General features: G+C 39.5%; 1 protein-coding gene across 4 annotated transcripts in view; it reads left to right on the top strand.

The window, feature by feature from the left end:
• Positions 1-20293, top strand: part of PPARGC1A (PPARG coactivator 1 alpha) — a 365116-nt gene that overhangs the window by 334047 nt on the left and 10776 nt on the right. For all 4 annotated transcript variants that reach the window (XM_065837861.2, XM_065837862.2, XM_065837863.2 and 1 more), the window contains 6 exons: positions 764-968; positions 5055-5100; positions 5209-5282; positions 13090-14002; positions 14569-14673; positions 14810-14930. In XM_065837861.2, the coding sequence (XP_065693933.1) occupies positions 764-968; positions 5055-5100; positions 5209-5282; positions 13090-14002; positions 14569-14673; positions 14810-14930 (1464 nt within the window). The remainder of the gene's footprint in view (positions 1-763; positions 969-5054; positions 5101-5208; positions 5283-13089; positions 14003-14568; positions 14674-14809; positions 14931-20293) is intronic.

Raw genomic sequence — 20293 nt, 5'->3', positions numbered from 1 at the left:
TAGAAAAAAAAAACATGAACAGCTTATAGACTGGGTTGCAGAAATTCACCTGAGCTCCTTTATGCTCTGAATATTTCATTTGTACTTTTTCTCTTGGCACAGTTCAATTGTAGTCCCACCGTCTGTTACTCTCACCTACTTTATTGATACACAGAGTAGTAGGGGGTACAATAAAATTTGCTGATGGGCTGATGTTGTTTGTGAGATACTCCAGGATGCAGGACTGCCATTTTACCAGCTGTCTGAGCTGAGAAAAATGACACTGGATTCTTGACAAAAGACATATATCGGCCATTAATTGGATAGAATGGGGGCTCTGACATAATTCTGTTAGCAGGCAATATTAAACAATGTTTGTCTTGCTGTTCACTGTAACTGAAAACGGAGCGTTTAGGGGTACTTAAGAGAGTTGTGAATACTGGGCTCAAGCGATCAGCAGCAAATTAAGGTTTAAACCAGCTTATTTTTTTGTTCACAGTAAAGGCGCTGTAGGGTCTTGTTAGTTACATGTTGCTGAGTAGGAACATTGAAATGTGGGAGAAATGAAATAAAAAGCTGCATAAATGTCATTTAGGAATTTTAAATGTAATTTTCTTTCCTTGTTCTGCAAACAATTATTCACAGCTCATAGATCTAGTACACTTAGACTGAACACTTCATTGAAAATCTCATCTCTTCAGAAAACCTATATCTATTCTGATAAGGTTCAGCTCACTAATTTTAGCTTTTTTTAAATTTTATTTTATTATGCTCTGTTTTTAAGACTGAGAATTCATGGAGCAATAAAGCAAAGAGCATTTGTCAACAGCAAAAGCCTCAAAGACGTCCCTGCTCTGAACTTCTCAAATATCTGACTACAAATGATGACCCTCCTCAGACCAAACCAGCAGAGAACAGAAACAGCAGCAAAGAGAAATGCACCTCCAAAAGGAAGCCTCATCTGCAGACTCAGACAAATCATCTGCAAGGTAGGTGTGGGACTGCAGAGCGCAGCTTTGGTACCAGCAGTAATGCTGAAATACCACAGCTCTGAATACCCTCGATACCTCTTCTGTTCTTTGGATTAGTATTGTAAATCCAGCATCTCTTCTGCATAGGGAGAATTTTAAAACAGTGTAATGAAGTTAGAATTAGTTTGCTAGATTTAGCTTTTAAGCAATTCTAATCCTGTCTCTATCACCCTCAAACTCAGAAAAGGAGTCTCAGGGAGAAAAAATTTTAACAAATACCGTATGTTAATATACCAAGTTAGCTGGAAATATTTATTCAGAGGGTACTGTACCACGAAGAAATCATTATAACCCTAAACAAGCTGGGCAGGCTGGTTCATTAGTGAGCTTCTTTCTGGTTTTGCTAGTGTAAAACTGAAGGCATTGTTAACCTGCCACATAGTCCTTAAGAGACAATAAATAGTGCTCTCACTGCTACAGAGAAAGCAATAAATGTGTCATTCCTGTTAAAGCTGGAATGCTGGTTTGTAATTTTATTTTGTAAATAGTTGAAAGTTTAGCTGCCATGCTGATCTTTCTCTCTCTCTTTAGATTCTTTATGGCCAAAACTAAACACTTCTGTTGACTTTTAGTGTCCTCTGATGCCTGAAGAACTGGTCTGTGTTACAACTACCTTCTAAGGCAGACGTGCAAGAGCTTAAAGACCCCTCTCTTGCTTTCTTTTCCCCTACCTGTTTTCCCAAGATAAAGGGAAACTGTAAAAGCTTGCAAGCCCAAAGGGAGCTTTTTTAAAGTTACTATTACTTTAAAATACATCTGTGTATTTATATATTGTACCAGCATTTAGAAGGCCAGGTGCCTGTCTCAGTCACATCACTGCCAATCCTGGATGACTCCACTGAAGTCAGTGGAAGTTATCCAGATGCAACAGAGATCAAGTTATGACCCTAAATGTGGTGTTCTGATATTTTTAAAGCAGCAGTTATAAACTGCATATATTCTTCTCTTGTCTTCCCCTCCCCCTGTTTTTTCTGCCCCCATCACATCTTATTTTTCACTCTTCATAGGAAGTATAAGCAAACTTAACAAAAATGATCTTACCTTCCCACCACTAAATCTCCTTTTCACAGCTGTACATTCTGACATCCTAAGTGTAGTTTTCCCTATTATGGTCTTAAATTCTATGAACAATGTTCCTTGTAAGAAAGAAATCTAACTGCCCCTAGAGCTTCTTGGATGCCAGCTGCCGCTCCTTCTGGATGGCTTCAGCAGTCTGCTTCACAGCAAAACCCAGACTGAACTGTTCTTGTAGAACCTGGGTGTCTGACTGCAATGGCACTGAAACATAGATTTGCCAGAGGTTATAGGGGGCTTTATTGATATGGTTGAGTGTTAAAGTGATACGTGATAAGGTATATCATGTATAACATGCTATATGCACCTGTAAGCTATACACATACATAGATGCATGTGCCCACACACATAAATACTGATTATAAAATCTTCCTATTCAGGTCAGAGCTCCGTTTTTTTCCCCAGCCGAAGCAATTGTTTAGATTCAGTGTAGTGAAACAAGGCACATTGTGTTGTGGAAACAGCACGGAAGGAGAGGTTAGGAAAGTCCAGAGGGACATACAGCTAACTTGCTTGTGTTTAACAGATGACTGTGACTTTGGTGATATTGCAGGTGAGTTTGTGGGCAGAGAGAAAGGACTCTCTTCATTAATTCCTGCAGTTTAATTCGCAGGCTTCTGCAATGTTGTTTTTTCGTCAAATTTACCTCATACACCAATATATGACTTCAATATCAATGGATTTGCATATAATACAAATACAAGAGTATAATGCTTTCAGCTTGGACAGACATGCAGAGTCAACCTTGCAAATTTAACTAGTATTCTCAGACCTGCAGTTATTTGTTCATACATTTAATCAAAAGTATTAGAAAATTGGCTCCTTCTGTTTTAAAAAATAATTAAGGTCTTATATTTTCTTCCAAGGTTAGGGGAAGCTCACAAAGGATAATTCAAATGGTATTTTCCTTTAGACTTGCTGTTGCAAACATATTGCAAACCCAAAGGAATGTCCGCAAACCCATTCATGCCAAAGATCATCTCTGGTTTTGCATTGAGATTTGCCCATGAGGAAACTTAGTTCTTTTGAACATGAATGTTTTTGTTTTACATGGACAAGCAACTTCACGTGAACCCTTTTTAATAAGAAAAAAACCACACCACCGTAGACCTTGAAACTCTAATAAACAGGCACCATGGAAAATGATAGTGTCTTGGCTAAATATTTACACTATCGATAGCTGTATGTGAGGACAAATCCTTTGCAGGAATACTGTTTGGTCAAGCCCATGCCTAGCAATAAGAAAACTGATGGCTGTTTTGGTATGTGAATTTCTCAGTGGGAGAGCTCAGTGATATCTGCTTAAAATGAATACATACGAGTGTGAGATAATGCTTTGGTTCTGTGCCCATCTCTGGCAGATTTGCAGTGTGCCTCAATGCTTCAGATTATACATACATACATACATACATATATATATATCAGAAAAAATATTTATTTTCTGATGTGGGACTATTTTGTGGGACTAATGAAAGCTTGAATGAGACTTTTTAGGGGCTTAAACGGCTCTTGCACATTCAAATTCCTTAGAAAACCTAAACTGGGTAAGAGAGGAAGCCTTTGTACAAAACTTTATTCCTGAGCCTTTTTATAAAGTCTCTTTTTTTTTTTTTTTAAGCCAGTTTCTCCTTTAGGTAGCCACTGGCAAGCATGAGTGTCCCTAGATGTATATAAAATACACAAAAGATGTGCCAGGTTACATTCAGTCTTATAGCACCTGGTTTTATTCACAAATCAGTGGCAGTGCTGGATCAGACAAGTAACTCATTGAGGTGCATCTCGTCACTCCGGCGGTGACTTCTGAGGAAGGTGAACCCGAGGTGAACACCTGAGCTTCCATTTCTAACTTTCATATGGGGAGGAGGAGAAACAATATGCAGCTCTTGAGAATTGAGTTAATTTTTAAAAAAATGCAATATTACTTCAGGAATGCTCTAGAGCTTATAAAAGTAATCAATTTGCATATAAAATCCTTTAATGTGGATGAGAGCTCCAAGTCTGGAATGAATACGAAATACACAGTAGTGACACTCTGGACAAAAGATCTGCAGTGCAGGAGTGTTCAAGGGGAACATTTTGTCTTAAGTAATTAATTTGCAGAAGAGATCCCCTGCTGTTGTTCTTGGTACAATGCTTTCTGCGTTTAAACGTCAGTCTAACTTCTGAAAAGTAAAATTTGCAAGTAATATTATTCTTAATTTTTCAACATTTTACTAGCAATTAAATGAATCTTAGTTGTATTACAATATCCTATCTGTTGGCTTGCTTTGGGAAAATACAAGTCTGCATGAATAAAAGCTACAAAGACTTGTATTTTTATAGCTAGGGCTTTGTTTTTTGTGTATGTTTGGATTGTAGCGCTGAGAGCTTCAACCCCATTTTTAACCATCTGTGACTATGTCAGTGGCTTATCGTAGTTTGCAGGATAATTTGCAGAAATTTGGACTATAACTGGTTGGACTCTGGCCTCATAGAAACAACCTATTCTCGGTGTTATATATGAAATTGTATATTGTAGAAGTAAAATTAACTGAATATTCATAACGTTCTGTTACTTGATAGTTATTCTGCTGCTCCTTTTTTGAAATAATACGTGAACTGTAGCCTAAATTAACTCTGAGAAGTAACATTTTCACAGTGTATCCTGTACAGTTCTTCATTGATTTTTAACATGTACCACTCTTCTTGTGAAAGGTTCTTGGCATTTGGGTTGTGTACTGTATTTGAGAGGTACAGTAATTGGTGTAAATCATTGTTGAAATTTAGGTGCCCTTTTGGTAACAGTTATAAGGAATCAGGATGAGTCTCATTTATCTATCTAAGATACGCTGAAGTAGCTTGAAGTATCAGAGCTCAGCCCTAACTAACATGGGATTCCAGCACCAAAATTAAAAACACTAATAAAAATCTTTTTAGTATGTGTTACATAGTGTTTAAATATTGCGTAATTGTTTTCTTTTTTCCCTTCAGCCAAACCAACAAGTTTATCACTTCCATTGACACCCGAGTCACCAAAGTAAGTACTAAAAAGTGTAAACATTTATAAAAGGGAGGGGGGTTCAATAGATTTTGGCTACAGCAACTCCATTTCAGCTTGTTTTTATAAATGTGCCCTGTCTTCCAGTGATCCCAAGGGTTCCCCATTTGAGAACAAGACTATTGAACAAACCTTAAGTGTGGAACTCTCTGGAACTGCAGGTGAGAAATGGGGAGTGCTCGCTCTCCCATTAAGCATGGCTTGTGTGTGTGTTTGTACATTTTAATATAACACACGTACACTGAGATCTCTCAGAGGTCTCCAGTAGATTAACTTCAGTGCAGTCTAGCATTGACTTTTTATCTAGTTACTTGAGAAGAAATGTGTTTGAAAATATGTCTCCCAACCTACACAAGAGAGCATAATTTCTGGGAAAATATGAATGAAGCCATTTGTCTGTTATACTTCCCCATTTCCCCATAGATTTGTGTACTGCTGAGCACCATCTTTCAAAGACAAACCCCAAAGAAGAGAGTAATAGATGTTACAGATGGAAAACTTATGTCATCCAGTCTGTCTCCAGGCCGGTCTAGGGCTGTACATGACGGCGTGTTTCAGTGCTTTGTCAATTCTGGATTAATATGTCACAAATAACAGCTTTCTCCTCTACCACTGAAAAACTATTCCATAGCTTAGAGGCAATTTTTAAAATTGATATTCATTTTATATTCTTGCTTCCTTTTTATTTCTTCCATTAACACACTTCACACAACCTCCCTTTATCCTCCTCCTTTCAGATCCCTGGTGTTTGTACCTTTTGAAGATTTGTAGATTTTTTTATCATGTGCTGGTGTAGTTGATGCGTCACCTGTTACACTCATTTAATTCATCCGCTCTTTCTGCTAAAGTCAATTCCTTTAGACCTCAGATCTGTTTTATTGCTTTCCTCCTAGCTCTGTTTTGCTTCCATTTTCCTGAAGTGTGCAGAACTGAGCCCAAGAGCACACGATGAGCTATTGCCAAGACTGTTTTCTTTCTTAGTTATGTAATATTAAAAAAAAAAAAAAGACATATTTGACATGTCTTTCTCTTGGGAGCATCCCTCGGGGTTAACAGTAGATTGTAAATGGTATGATCTCTAGCATTTTGGGGGGCATTCAGTGAATTCAGTGATAGCTCTACACAAGAGCAGGTCCAAGCACTAAGTTTGTGTATGTACTTGGGACTTTCACTTCCCTGCAACCATCGTTTCACTTTTGCAGAAACTTCTTCATTAATTCAGCATTAAAACATGCACACATACCTCTACCATGTCCTGAAAACCTGCAGTCTTCATAAGTCCTCTCATGACAGACGGAAGTACCTTCCAATGTACCTTGTTTTTGCAAAACCAACATAAACATGGCAAAATTCACTGTATGCAGCAGGATAATCCCATGCACTGCCAGTAGGCCTGCAGCGTGGAGGAGCCTCTTTTGTCTTTACTGTAGAGCAAATCTGCATGAGGGTGCCCATTTGTAAGCACACTGGTAAGTCAGTGCTTAGTGCTGCCAACTGAAAGGGGCAGATGAGGTGAGTTCCACAGAATGATACAGGCAGCCATGGAAATCACTGGAGGGGGAGCATTGTTTTCTCCTGGCCAGAAAGTCAGCAGCCTGCTCTCCCCAGCAGCTTACTGGATGGAAACTAGGGGTCGGTCTGACCCCTGGATAATCCTCTAGCATTGCCTCCAGAACGGCAATAGAAATGGCCTTGATATTACCAAATTCATTGCACTCCATCAGCTGTGCACAGAGGAGGAAATGAAACAGCTCTGTAGTTCTCTTAGACAATCTAACCAGAACTACCGTATTAAAAAATGTGTCAGAAGCTGTGAAACAGCACAACTGGATGAATATGTGAACAGGAACGTTCTACTATGAAAATGTGATTTTTTTTTTTCTTTTCCCTCTGGAAGTAAATAGAGTCTAGCTAGAAAACAAACTGATGATAATCAGGAAGATAAAAGAGTTGTTGGAGCATGTGTGGCCAGGGAGTTGGGGCAGTGTTACCAACAGCTTACGTGATGGTGGCTCTTGGACTTCACGTTGTTCTTGCTCTGGTCTTCACAATCCCTGGTGAGGAGGTTTCAGGAGATGTATGTAATCACTTGGTAACTGTATTAATCTCTGCCTTCACATACACATAGACTTTATTTGTATATTCATATATATATATATATATATATATATATATATATATAAAGATAAGTGGTTGTACATGTATTTTTAACTCATTTGTATTGCAATAGTGTCTCGTGTCATGAGTCTGTGCTGGAAGCAGACAAGTACATAACAGAAACAACCTCAAGTACTGAAGAACTTAGAGTGTATGTGAGTAGATCATGGCAGAACTGGGACCCACGTCAGTGGAAAAAAAAAAAAAAAACAGCAAAAAAAAAAAAGAAAGGAAAAATAGTGGCAGTAGTGATTAATAATACCTTGGAGTTCTTTAGTAAGACCCTGGCAACTCCAAATTATATCCAGATAACCGCATTGCTCAGTGTCCTTATATCGGGCAGCTTGCACTGTACAAGCACTATTTATTATAATTTAAATAGGAGTTGCCTTGATCTCACTGCTGAATTGAAAAGACCATTAGCAGTGCTGCTCGCACTATCGAAGCACAAAGTATTTTAATATAAATAGCAGCTCCCTTGATCTCTCTGCTGAAAACAACATTGGTTCCCTCACTGATGAATTAACTGTAGAGTAGAAAAATAAATAAATAAAAGCATTTCACACATGAGCCATCAATCTTCGTCACACACACAATTTGGATTCATGTATCTAAAGTCAAACTGAAACTATTCTCTTATTGATGCTCTATCTTGCTTTAGAATGCATTTGTTAGTAGTCTAGAATGTAACTTTGTCCTCCCTAAACTGTCAAAACTTTGATTTCTCAACTTGGAAGGAACAAGTATGTTTTTAAGCGTTTTCAAGACACACATAAGAATTCTTTGAATGCACTTAAAATAAATGGCCTCTGGTAGAGGAATAGGTCCATTGCTATCTAAAATCCCAACTGCTGCAGCTGATTTCTGGTGCTATTCTGAGGAAGATGGACCAGAACATCATGATATGGAGGGAGTCTAGGTGGTGATAATGTAGTGAATGAAATTTCTGTGTAAAAGACAAGTTTCATTCTGAGTAAGAGGCTTGCAAGAGGTCCTTCTCAGCTTGTTTCCACAGCTGGCTCTGTTAGCAGCACCTTGCTAAGGGGCTGTGGGCTGGAACCTCTCTGATGTCTTCCAGGAGCTTGGGACGTTGACATCTTTCCCCTTAGTTACTAGTCAAGCTGAGGGGGACCTGCAAGCACAGGGCCCAGGAGGATTACTCACCCTCTGGAGTGACTGTATGTCTCTTAGTGATTGAGGTCTCCCCCGTGATTGTCTCAGACTTTCTGCTGGACTTCTAAATGCCAGAAGTTGGATGGTGTGGCTCCTGAATGTTTGAAATTCAGCTCTCTCTGTTCTCTTGGTGTCTTTTTAAGCCTTCACTCCTAAATAGTTGAAACCATCATGTAAGTGCACAAAGTGCGTTTACATGCTTAAGTCTCAATCAGTAACTGGAAGGCTATTTCTACCTTCTTATCTACAACAGGTGACTTGTTGAAAAGTCTCATATTTGCAAACAAATCCCTGTAATTTACCTGAGCATAAAACTCCTCACTGGTCTTTCTTGGGTGCAAAATTTGATTTCTCAAAAAAAAAAAGACAGGAAAGCTGTATGAACACAATCAGCTTGAATAGTGATTTAGAATTCATGAACATTCTTGAGGACACTTGTACCCTGCTGTTTGTCCACCTCTAGATCTGTATTCCCTCTTAGTTTTCAAAACAAATACTTAAAATCCATTGTTTAAGAATTTGTTTGACCTTAGAATGATTTCTGATAGAATGAGATGTGAGATGCAGAATTGTCCAGAGGGAATGAAATCTAGTAAATTATTTGATATTTTCAGGCATCTGTGTTTATTCTCTGCAGCCCTGACAACAGGATTAAACTGAATACTCGACGAGCATGTAGTTTTTTATTATATGATGGCTGTTTAATGTTATTATATTTTCCTGGTTTCTGCAGTCTTGTGCCACACAAAAGCTCTTCTGATTCTTTTACTGATCTGAGCTGTTATCTTGTGTTCAGTGTTTTAAGTGGCCTTAAATAATGTTTCCCTTGACAATCCATTTTCAAACTTAAAAGGTACAAAAGAATTAATTTTCAGTGCCTCTCCAAAGTCCTGTGCAGATGTAGAAAGGTTCCAGGGCTGTGTTCCCCAGAAGACACTAATTCTCAGCCCCCTCAAAGCACGACAAACGTCATGAAACTTTTAAATGCTAACAGAGTTTTAGAAGGATTGGTGTCTATGTAAAACAGCATTGCAAATCAGTCCTTAAAAGTCAAGATGCCATGTTTTATGCAAAGGCAGTCCCCTAATTTATCAGCCCAGCTGAGCTAAATTAGTTACTAAGGGTTTTTTTAGTGGAGCTTTGAAATGTAGCAGAAGTAGTTTCGCTCTCCCAGAGACTTCCTTGAAAGAAGCCGTTCTGCCAAGGCGGCAGAGTCGGCACGCGTGCAGACACCTTTGTTGCACAGACGCAGGGAGGCCGGGGCTGCTTCGGCAGCAGTGCTGTTTTCGTGAGCGAGATCGCCGAGCGAGTTCGTAGGATACAGGCACAGCCAGGCAAAGTGCAAACGTACCATTTACCAAAGCCATTCAATTAAAGAAAAGTCCCTACAAAGAAAATGGCTTTATAGCATGTAATGGAAAAATACTTGCCTTTTACTTTAAAAAGAAAAAAGACTGTTTAAGGGGAATGATTGTAGAGTATGTACCACTTCTAACAGATTTGCTGTGCAGAAGTACATAAGTGTGAGTGATGTAGAGGTACTTGTTTATTATAGAGCACATTTCAATGCAGTAATCATAAATATTGCTAAGGTTGTGCTCTGTTGAAATATGACCTACATACTCTTGATTGTTTGTGTTACGTGATTTGTCTGACACCCATTACATTCTGGGTAATGGCAGCCATTTGTTGCTGTGCACAGCAGGCTCTTTTGACAAAAGAAAATAGGCAGCAATAAAAAAGCTATAGTCTGAATTACATTCTGCACAGCGCTGCACTGCTGAGAGTTTGTGCAAGTGTGTTAACAATGCTCTGAACTGCCTCTTGTCAGCCTTCAGCCCGTAATGGCCATCTGTCCTTCCATAAATCTGTCAAAACCTGCTAAGTTCAAGAGAGAGCTCAGAATATACCTTGTGCTGTCAACGCTAAAATGTACACATTGGTGGAGAAATCGGCACGTATGAAATAATCCCACGGTTATAGAATATTGTAACGCTGTTGATGTGGGATCGTGGCCCTTGGTGACGATTACCAGGGTTTAGTGTGAAGATGAACAAGCGTGCAACCAACTGGTTTTCTCAAAGTTCACGGTTTGGACACTGGTCACGAGACACGCTGAAGGTGGAATCCACAGTGGTGACATGGATTCAAAACTTCACTCCCTTCTCCATCCCCTGATGGATATTTGCTCAAAAGTTAAATGAATGTTTTCCAACTTTTATCTGTTTCTGCTGTTTCCAACTTTTATCCAGTTTCTGCTGAAAACCAGGAAAAAAGCCAAAATGCCACGAGGAGGCCCTTTCTTAGACTGTCCCCAGCACAGTTTTGCCAGCAAGTGAAGTGCCAGTAAATTTAGCTCAGCCTGTACTTTTGCAAGGGATTTTTTGGTTTGTTTTTTGGTTTTGTTTTTGCGTTTGTTTGGGTGGTTTGATGGGTTTTTTTGTTTTTTTTCCCCCCTCTCCTATAAAGATTGTTGGACTCCTTGTTAGGCTTCTGGAAATCACTGGGCTCTGTGTTAAGCTTTAAAGAAGTGGAAATTGAAACAATATTTTATTTTGTATATTGGATTATCCCTGGCACTTCTTTGCCTGAAATTCTTCAATTCTTCAATATGCAACCACATGGAGTGGTTGTATGTCGTAACGAAGTGAGGGCTGGAATTACTACTCTGCTTCATTCTTTCTTTAAAACTACATCAAAAAAATCAGTAACGAAACCCACAGCTTTTTTTATATAAAAGAGTCTTTGCTTACTCAAATCTTTGTTGAATCGGAGCCTGAAGTTTTAACCCGGAAATTATTACTGCAGAATTTTGAAGAGGACTGTTCTCTTCATTTTACCAAAAATTCATTTGATAGTCAAAATATTTGCTAGTGAGAAGGTGGACAAGGTGTGAAAAACATACTGCTATCTCAAGTAAATTTTCAGGAAGGAATTAAAAGGTGAGGACTCAAAGGAAACAGTTTAACAGTGATGACTTTGCACTAAACTTTTTCACTATTAAATTCCAATTTGAGGTAACTGGAGTTTTAGGTGTCATTCATTACCTTTGCCTCCGATTCCCTGACTTTGGTGGCATTAGGCAAAGTCTTTACATATCCATGGTAGCTCATAACCACTTTTTCCAAATGTTCAGACAAAAATCAAGCTTCTCCCTCACATCAAGTATTCATGCCTTGGTACTCCTGTCGTCTTTTTTCCCGGAACAAATTCATTGCAGCTAATGCAATGGGACTCCCAGTCTGCATTTATGCTCCTTAGGGAGCACTGTGCATTGATGGACACTTTTCCTTCTTTACAGCAAAACACTATAAAACATGTTCCATTTGCATTGATCCGCTGAGCTGTTGCATGGGTAAAAATACAGAACAAAATTCTGTATCCATGTTTGAAATACACATTTCCTGTAAGTGTCTCTGCCTTCTTTTTTCATTCTCACTAAGAAATTAATAGAAACCTCATTGCTTGGGCTAGAAGATGAAATCTTGGGCAGCATCAGCCTCTGGAGCACTTAAGGGTGGTCTGGATTATCTAGGACAACTCCCTAATCTCAGCCTAATTTGTTTTAATTTTGAGCATATATACTTCTAAATTACATTAGGGTCAATTGGAGGGAAGCAACTTTTTCAGACATAATATATTAAGTACCTTCCTGAAGAGTGGCTGCAATTTGCTGTTACTGTCTCCTGGTGTCCTGTGTTACTCTTTTGTAAAGTCTGAAGAACTTCCGTGATTTCTACAGAAAATATTGAGAGTTATATTCTACCCTTATAAAAAATACTTTGATTTCTAGGTTTTACTCAAATGGGCACTAGTCCTTCTTGCAATTTTGTCTCACCATAGCGATATAATCTGTTGAAGTTATGTGAAAAATCCTGGTAGTTACTGATATTTTTAGTCTTTGAATACTTATCTTTTTCATTTTGACTCCCTGCTTCATGACTCTCACTAATACTTAGTTCTAAATGCAATGGTTATTTACAGTTGCAGTTGTCCTGTTCACTTGGTTTTCAGTTGCAGAACCACATTTCAGGCAAAATGTATTAGTTATGCTTGCAAGAATGTATTTATACATATATTAGCAATGGTTTACTAAGTTAATGGACTGTGGAGACGAAGAGTCATTGCATTTGAGTTGTAGAGTCGCTGTACTGCCTTGCATTCAAGTTCTGCATCCTACCGAGGCTCCTTTGGTTGCACTCATTTATTTTTCTCAGGCTTGCTTTTATTCAGGTTTTTGTCTGATAATTTCTTTAGGTTTTTGACGGTGCCATTCTTTTGACTTTTGATTTTTAGATCAAAAAACTTTTCTGATTTTTAACAAAAAAGTCTTTTGAGTTTTATCTCTTGATCTTTTCTGTCAAAATCTACAGAGAGAGAGGTGTATGTCATGGAAGAAGGGGAGGGGCAGAACTGATGCTGAAGATTAATGGCAGTGCATTAGTACTGTTGCTGTTATTACCAGACCTTTGGTGTCTCGTACCCTAAAAACTCTTGCTCCCAGTATTAACAGTGTTAAATTAAAGTGACATAGAATGAGTCTTGCTTTGTGTCTCTTTTAAAGGAACACATGAGCCACCTTTATAAACATTGTATGTGTGCTTAAAAATATTCTGTTCCTTCTTTTTTTCCCCTCAGGCCTAACTCCACCTACGACCCCTCCTCATAAAGCCAACCAGGATAATCCTTTTAGGACTTCACCTAAGCCGAAGTCATCATGCAAGACTGTTGTACCACCTTCCAAAAAGCCCCGCTATAGTGAGTCTTCTGGTTCTCAAGGAAATAACCCAACCAAGAAGGGTCCAGAACAGTCTGAGCTGTACGTACAGCTTAGCAAGACTACAGGACTGTCCAGTGGACATGAGGAGAGAAAGACAAAACGGCCCAGTTTGCGGCTGTTTGGTGACCATGACTACTGTCAATCTGTGAATTCAAAATCGGAAATACACATTAAAATATCCCAGGAACTTCAGGACTCCAGACAACTAGAATGTAAGGATTCTTCACCTGGGTGGCAGTGCCAGATTTGTTCTGCTTTAGAACAAGACCAGTATTTCAAGAAAGAGACTTTACAGACAAGTAAGCAGGGATCCCATGGTAATAACAGAAAACAGCTCCAAGACCAGGAAATTCGGGCTGAACTGAATAAGCATTTTGGTCACCCCAGCCAAGCTGTTTTTGATGAAGAAGCAGATAAGACCAGAGAACTAAGGGACAGTGATTACAGTAATGAACAATTCTCCAAACTACCTATGTTTATAAATTCAGGACTAGCAATGGATGGTCTCTTCGATGACAGTGAAGATGAAAGTGATAAACTATGCTACCCTTGGGATGGGACACAAGCCTATTCATTATTTGATGTATCGCCTTCTTGCTCTTCTTTTAACTCTCCATGCAGAGATTCAGTGTCTCCACCCAAATCCTTATTTTCTCAAAGATCCCAAAGGACAGTCTCTAGATCAAGGTCCTTTCCTCAACGCAGGTCTTGTTCCCGTTCTCCATATTCCCGATCGAGATCAAGGTCGCCCTGTAGCAGATCCTCTTCAAGGTACAGTACAGCAAATTCATATATCATCTTCATAGTTAATAAGAAGAAAAAAGGCAAAACCATAAAACAACCTAAAGGAAAGAGAGAAAAGACAAGAAATAACTCAATCCAGTGCAACTCATTCTGTTGCACCTGAGCTGATTAACTCTGAAGGTTACGGGGTTTCTACAGAAACACTTGTTGCCATTATCCTTTAAATTTGCTAAGTTTACACTTTCTGAGTGGAGGCAGTCAGGTCAGCGGCAGAGCAATTGGTGAGAGATGTACACAACTAACCTTTCCCATTATCTGTGAGCTGCCCACTGCCAATCTAGCTGCACTCCCTATCAGATGAAGTTGACAGTGGCTGACTCTCTGCTCTGTGTTACCCTCAATAAGGAACATTACAGAAGGGGTTGGGGGTGGCAGAAATCACCTGAGGCCCCTTAGTTGACTAGGACATAGCGAACTGTCACTGGGAAATCTCACTGGTAGCTTAGAAAAAATTTTAAGTTCAGGGAAGAGATAGAAAATTGTGTCAGTAGATTCAAACTGAATGACAGAAGTGAATGTGTTTCTTCCTGCAGATCTTGTTGCTATTATGAGTCCAGCCACTGTAGACACCGAGCACACAGAAGTTCTCCCTCACATGCAAGATCGCGATCCAGATCACCGTGCAGTCGCAGACCCAGGTAGAGTATTTTGTGTGCGTTTGGTTGGCTTTTCAGCTGGTTCTCAAGAGATAATGAAGCTTTGCAGAAACTGTATTACTAATTTTACATTCACAAATGCAGGTGCCTGATTTAATGACTAAGTTATGTTTCCTAGATATGACAGCTATGAGGAATATCAGCATGAAAGGCTGAAGAGGGAAGAATACCGCAAAGAGTATGAAAAACGGGAATCTGAAAGGGCCAAACAAAGGGAGAGACAGAGGCAGAAAGCAATTGTAAGCACTGTGAAGATAACTTTTATTTTGAAATAGATTTCTGTTTCTTTTCATAGATATCTAAAGCTAGAACTCAGACTTTATTTTCTTACTTTTTTATAAAAGAAAAAAGAAAATACAAAAGTCTACTTATGTGTATTTCTTAGTATTTAGAATTTTAGGCAAATACATGTTTTCGTAACAATTTGTGTTTTGTTATTACAATACTATTTTTTTCAGGTTTTAAATGGCAATTCTCCATGTTTTTCACAGTCAACAGATACAAAGGGCTTACTAGAAAACGGTTTCATCCCTGACAACAGACAACTAAAAGTGAACCAGTCTGTTTCTTACACAGATGTATCAGTGAACCTGCATTTTATACTATATGTCACCTACCAGAGTACCATTAATTAATGTTTATTATCTATATATCTGGTTTTTTACATAAAGAGTATAAGGAGTCAGCTTACGTACCGATTGCTGGACTTTCATAGTAGCTGTAATTGTCTGTGTAGAGGGTGCAGATGACAGAATTCAAAATTATAATCGAAAAGCATGAGTTCAATTTTTTTTCTGTCTATGACTTGCTTAATTTTTAAGTTATTTTTGGAAAAATAAATAGTCTGAAGACATGATGCAATTTAAAAATGTCATTTTATGCTGGCCCTTTCATAGTGGGTATGTATTATTTAATTATTTGTTCATCATTGTTCTGTGTGAAAGAACTGAAATATCTTGAGGCGAAGGAAATACCCATGTGGGGCTGAGCAACTCTCTTGGCTGTTGTAGCTGTAGGATGGAAGAATGGCTATTAAACGGACAGGTGGCTTTTGCCCCTTTTTAGTTCCCCATTGGCAACTGTGTGATGGTTTTGATAAATTAAATTGGGAGCTGCTATAAATCTGGACTCCTAGTAGTTGCTAAGCCCCTTTGGTGGCTTGCCTTAACATTTTCCGCTTGGATTTCTGTGTCTTGCTCTTTCCATTCAGTTGCGCCATTACTGCTGTTCTGGCGGTGCTCTGGCTCTTGCATGAACCGGCAGGCTGGGACACCTCACCTTCATTTCCAGATTTTCCCTTAGTGGTCTGTCCAGGGCTCACCACAAGAAATAGATCTTTTTTCCAGTGCTTTAGTGGACTTTGTAGTAAAAGGTAATTTGTCACACACTTGGTAGCATTTCTTCTAATAGCTACAGAACTGGGAGTGCACAGAGGTTGGCAGAGGCTGCTGTAGTCTGTGGCAACAAGAAGTTCTGGGGAGTAATGGACACCTCTAGTTTCTGATTCTTGTCTCTGCTGCTGTTGTTCTTAGTGAGCTTCATCATATAATTTCACTTTTCTCTGCTTCAGGGGCCCTGTCTACAAAGTGTGGGTGATAACGTATATTTTGTAAACCACGAGATTTAGAGCTGTAACACGCTCTGCTGTGCTGATCTGCAACTCAGCGAAGGCAACAGAATAATTTTGCTTGGCTTCAGACAGGGCTATATTTAAGTCAATTGTTGCAGTTAGTTTTAAAATATCTGGCTTCCATCTGCTTAGAGATGAGCACTACCTTCCAGCAATCGTAACTTACACAGCCTGTTCTCGCGTAGATCTAACACAAATTAGAGATTCAAGTAGACCTCTGTCATGGGTGTATCTTGCTACTTCTCAATTACGATACCTTGCTGGTATAAATAAACCTGAATTTGCCTGAGGAGGGAGGAAATTTGATTTAGTTTAAAACAAACAAATATTTGGCAATGAGCTAATCAAGAGAAAAAGAAGGAAAGGAAAGAAAAGAAATTTAAAAAGCTCCAGATACACTGCGTCATAACTTACTGTGTTAAAAATTTTAGACTTTTCAAAACCAAGGTTGAATTTATTTTCTTTCTAAATTGAGCATTGTCAAGATAATTAACTTCATTAATGAAATTATTTATTAATGAACATCAATAAATCAGAACTAAAAAAATAAATATCAATAAATAGAGCATTGCAGATATTTAATCCAGTCACCTGTGTAAGAGCTACAGGAGACGTAGATGAAATCCTGTTAAGTCCTTTCTCCAAAGTCTGTCAGCACTTTTACTTTAAAGATCTATGTTGAGTCATGCCACTTTACTCCCTGTGCAAATAAGTGAGGGTTAGGGGACAGCAGAGAAAGGAAAGCCCATGAAGTCAGTGATAAAATTTGTATTATTTCTAGCATTCTCTGCTCCTTTTCTTACTCCTTTTGGCTTCACAGAATGGTTGGGGTTGGAAAAGACCTCTGGAGATCATCTAGTCCAACCCACCTGCTAAAGCAGGTTCATCCAGAGCAGATCGCACAGGAACGTGTTGGGCTGGTCCTGAATGTCTCCAGACAAGGAGATTCCACACCCTCTCTGGGCAGCCTGTTCCAGGGCTCTGGCACCCTTAAAGTAAAAGAAGTTTTTCCTCAAATTCAGATGGAACCTCCAATGCTTCAGTCTGTTGAAGCATGGCTTATGGGTCTCTTCTGTGTCACTGTTTTCTTTCTTGAGGGACTCAACTCATTTACTGTTCAGCCACAAGAATCTCCTCACTCTTTTACTTGAACTCTTTCTACAGTCACCTAAGTTTAGATTTCTTTGCTGTCTGCAGTGGGAAATTTTTTACTCTCTTTCTAGCTCATTCTTTTGCTGCATGAATTGATTTATGGTCATGTCCCTCCAGATACTGAAAAGAGTGGCCTAAAATTGGGCAGTACTAATGCCTCAGGTGTTACACAGGGCAGGTGACTTTTCTTCATGACAAGCACCATGCTATGATCTCAGGATTTACTTGTAGAAAGGATGAACAGTGGAAAGGAAACAAATTATGACTGAGCTGAAATCCATCAAGTATTATTGGTTCAATATCTGGAATCAGCCTCCACGTGACAAGAAGAGTGGGAAATCTAGGAAAAAGAAATGCAAAAAAAATTCACATATTTTAATCTGTCAAAACCATATGTGCAGCAGGGCCCTCTGCTTGTGCAGGCAGCTCGTATTTTGGCAGATGCGAAGGCATATTGACGGAATGCCGAGGAGGTTTGTTGCAGAAGCCTGCGCTCGTGCTCTCTGGCAGAGGCATGTTTAAATGGCTGCCCCTTCAGTCTTGCTCGCGCCACCTTGGCTGCGGTGCCTTCAGAGCAACGGAGAGCCCAGGCTAGCATTTCCCTCTGTGGGCTCCTGAATTCCTGTCTAGACCTACATCTATACACAGGTAGCTTGACTTCGAAAGGTACTGTGATATTCTTCTCCTTTTCCTTTTCTTTTCCTCTCTCCGATTACTGGAGATTCAGTGCCTGTTTTATAGATTGGGGTCTTAATTTTGAGCAGTCACATTTGAAAAATACGGGCGAAGCTCACAAGCTGTTTTGCATTTAGAGAGTAAGAACTGATTTTTTCATTCATTTTATTTTTGCTTTTGATTGTGGTTCCTTTGCTCATGGAACAAACTTTAGCACAGTTTAGCTTGATCATGACTTATTTCACTGGGTTGACATTTCATTTTAGAGTGGCTCGTCATTGAACATAAGGATGATCTACCACCAGGACTTGCTTAATAATGCTAACCAGATCTCAGTGTAGACACATTCATCATGAAAACTGAGGAGCAACTGCAGGACAGGACAGTCTGCTCAGAGCCTTGTAGGAACTGTGATCCAGCCCCCAACCAAAGCAGATCACAGCGATTTGCCAAGAAGCCTGAGGACCACTTTTTTCTTCCAATACACCCCAGGAAATTTCTGAGCTATGCAGGACTTTTACTCCAGCAGCTCATTAGACCATGTGGCAAATACTTGCCAAGACATGGCTTTAGAAATACAGTTAGCACGTTTCAATTCTGGAGCCACCAGTTTGTACTTCCCCCTTGTCATGGTGCACCAGGGCTGGGAGATTAAAGCGTCTGATGAGCAGCCTGGTGCTGTGGATCCATGCTGCACGCACTGACTGCTGCTAGGAGGGATAACAAAGTCTGCTTTTATACCTGAATGGAAAATTACTATTAACATTACTGCTTTTCATTTCTAAGTGCTGACAGCTTCCATCAGACAAGCATAAAGAGTCCCTGTCCCAAAGAGCTTACAAGCGTAAGAAAATAAATGTGCTGTGAGGCCACTGCAGCGGAAAGAAACACATAGTTTCAAAAAAAATAAATTGCTCTACAACAGGAAGGCAGGAGAAGGGTGGTTTCGTAAATGAGTGCTTGGCTTCTTTAAAGTCTAAAACCAGAGTCAGAGTATAATGGAGTGCATTCCCGATAATGGAGGATCCAATGTACATTGTAGATTTAGTTTGGATTTTTTTTGTCGTTGCTCATGTTGATGGTCCTGATCCCCAGCACTCTACATGTGCTGTATGAGCTGCTGAAAATTTATCGAACAGGTTGCCAAAGTATTGAGTTTTACTGGTCCATCACTATTTTCCTAGCAGTCACCAAGGAGACTAACATGTCTGAACAGTAGCATTTGAAAGTTTTGTGCAATGTTCTTTCTTTCTTTTCCAGTTTTTATGTATTATCCTTTTGCCATTCATACTTGCCCAGGTCATACTTAGTCCACAATTCTTCTTTAATACATAATCTAAAGCAATTTTTTTGTATTCTCATTATGGTAGAATCTTAAGCTTTACTGTCTTTTTCCATCCATAGCATTTCTGGTTTTTGAACTCCGCCCAACTCCACCCATTGTGCTTTCAAAATGGTATTTGTCCGCCAGCTCTAAGGATAAAAGTCTTCATGGCTTTCTACTGGAAGAGCAGAGGTTACTGGGTATGGAGGGCAAAGCAGGCCCAGGGCTTGCACCCAGCCAGCCACCCGTGCTGGCAGGAGCAGCAGAGCCTTTCACAAGTCCATGGCAGACCCGAGCTTTAAAACAGCCCTGGATTTCTTCTCTTAGCTTCACACGAACCATTACCTGGCTCTTAAAGAGCTAAGTATGCACCACAGGTGTGCAGACAACAAGCAGTAGGGAAAGCAGGGGCAGCAGCACTGTGGGTGTTACCGCTGGAGTGGCTGCCCTCAGCTCCACAGGCTGCTTAGCCCAGTGCAAAAAACCTGTGGAAACTGATATGCCTAGTGGTCTTCACATGGAAATAAAGATTTAAGAATGAGGAAGGGAAAACCAAGTAAAGTTTTGGAGAAAGCCTTTGCAAGATAGAAAGATCCTTAGCATCAGTAAATGTTTTGCAGGATGAGGGGTCCCTTTATTGCTCCTTAGATGTGTAAGGTATATCCTGGTCCTGATTTCTCAGGTTTTGACATTTCTAATACTATTTTCATTTGAGAATTGAAATACTGCTTCTCAGTCTGAAATGTTCTGCCACATCTGCCTGTTCAAATGTTTTTTACTGCAAGGAAGAAAGAGCAAGATTATGAAGGAGGAGATTTAGA

Source organism: Patagioenas fasciata, chromosome 4 (assembly GCF_037038585.1).
Source record: "Patagioenas fasciata isolate bPatFas1 chromosome 4, bPatFas1.hap1, whole genome shotgun sequence".
NCBI classification, from domain to species: Eukaryota; Metazoa; Chordata; class Aves; order Columbiformes; family Columbidae; genus Patagioenas; species Patagioenas fasciata.
The sequence above is the reverse complement of the archived record's forward strand: the minus strand, read 5'-3'. Positions and strand labels throughout refer to the sequence as shown.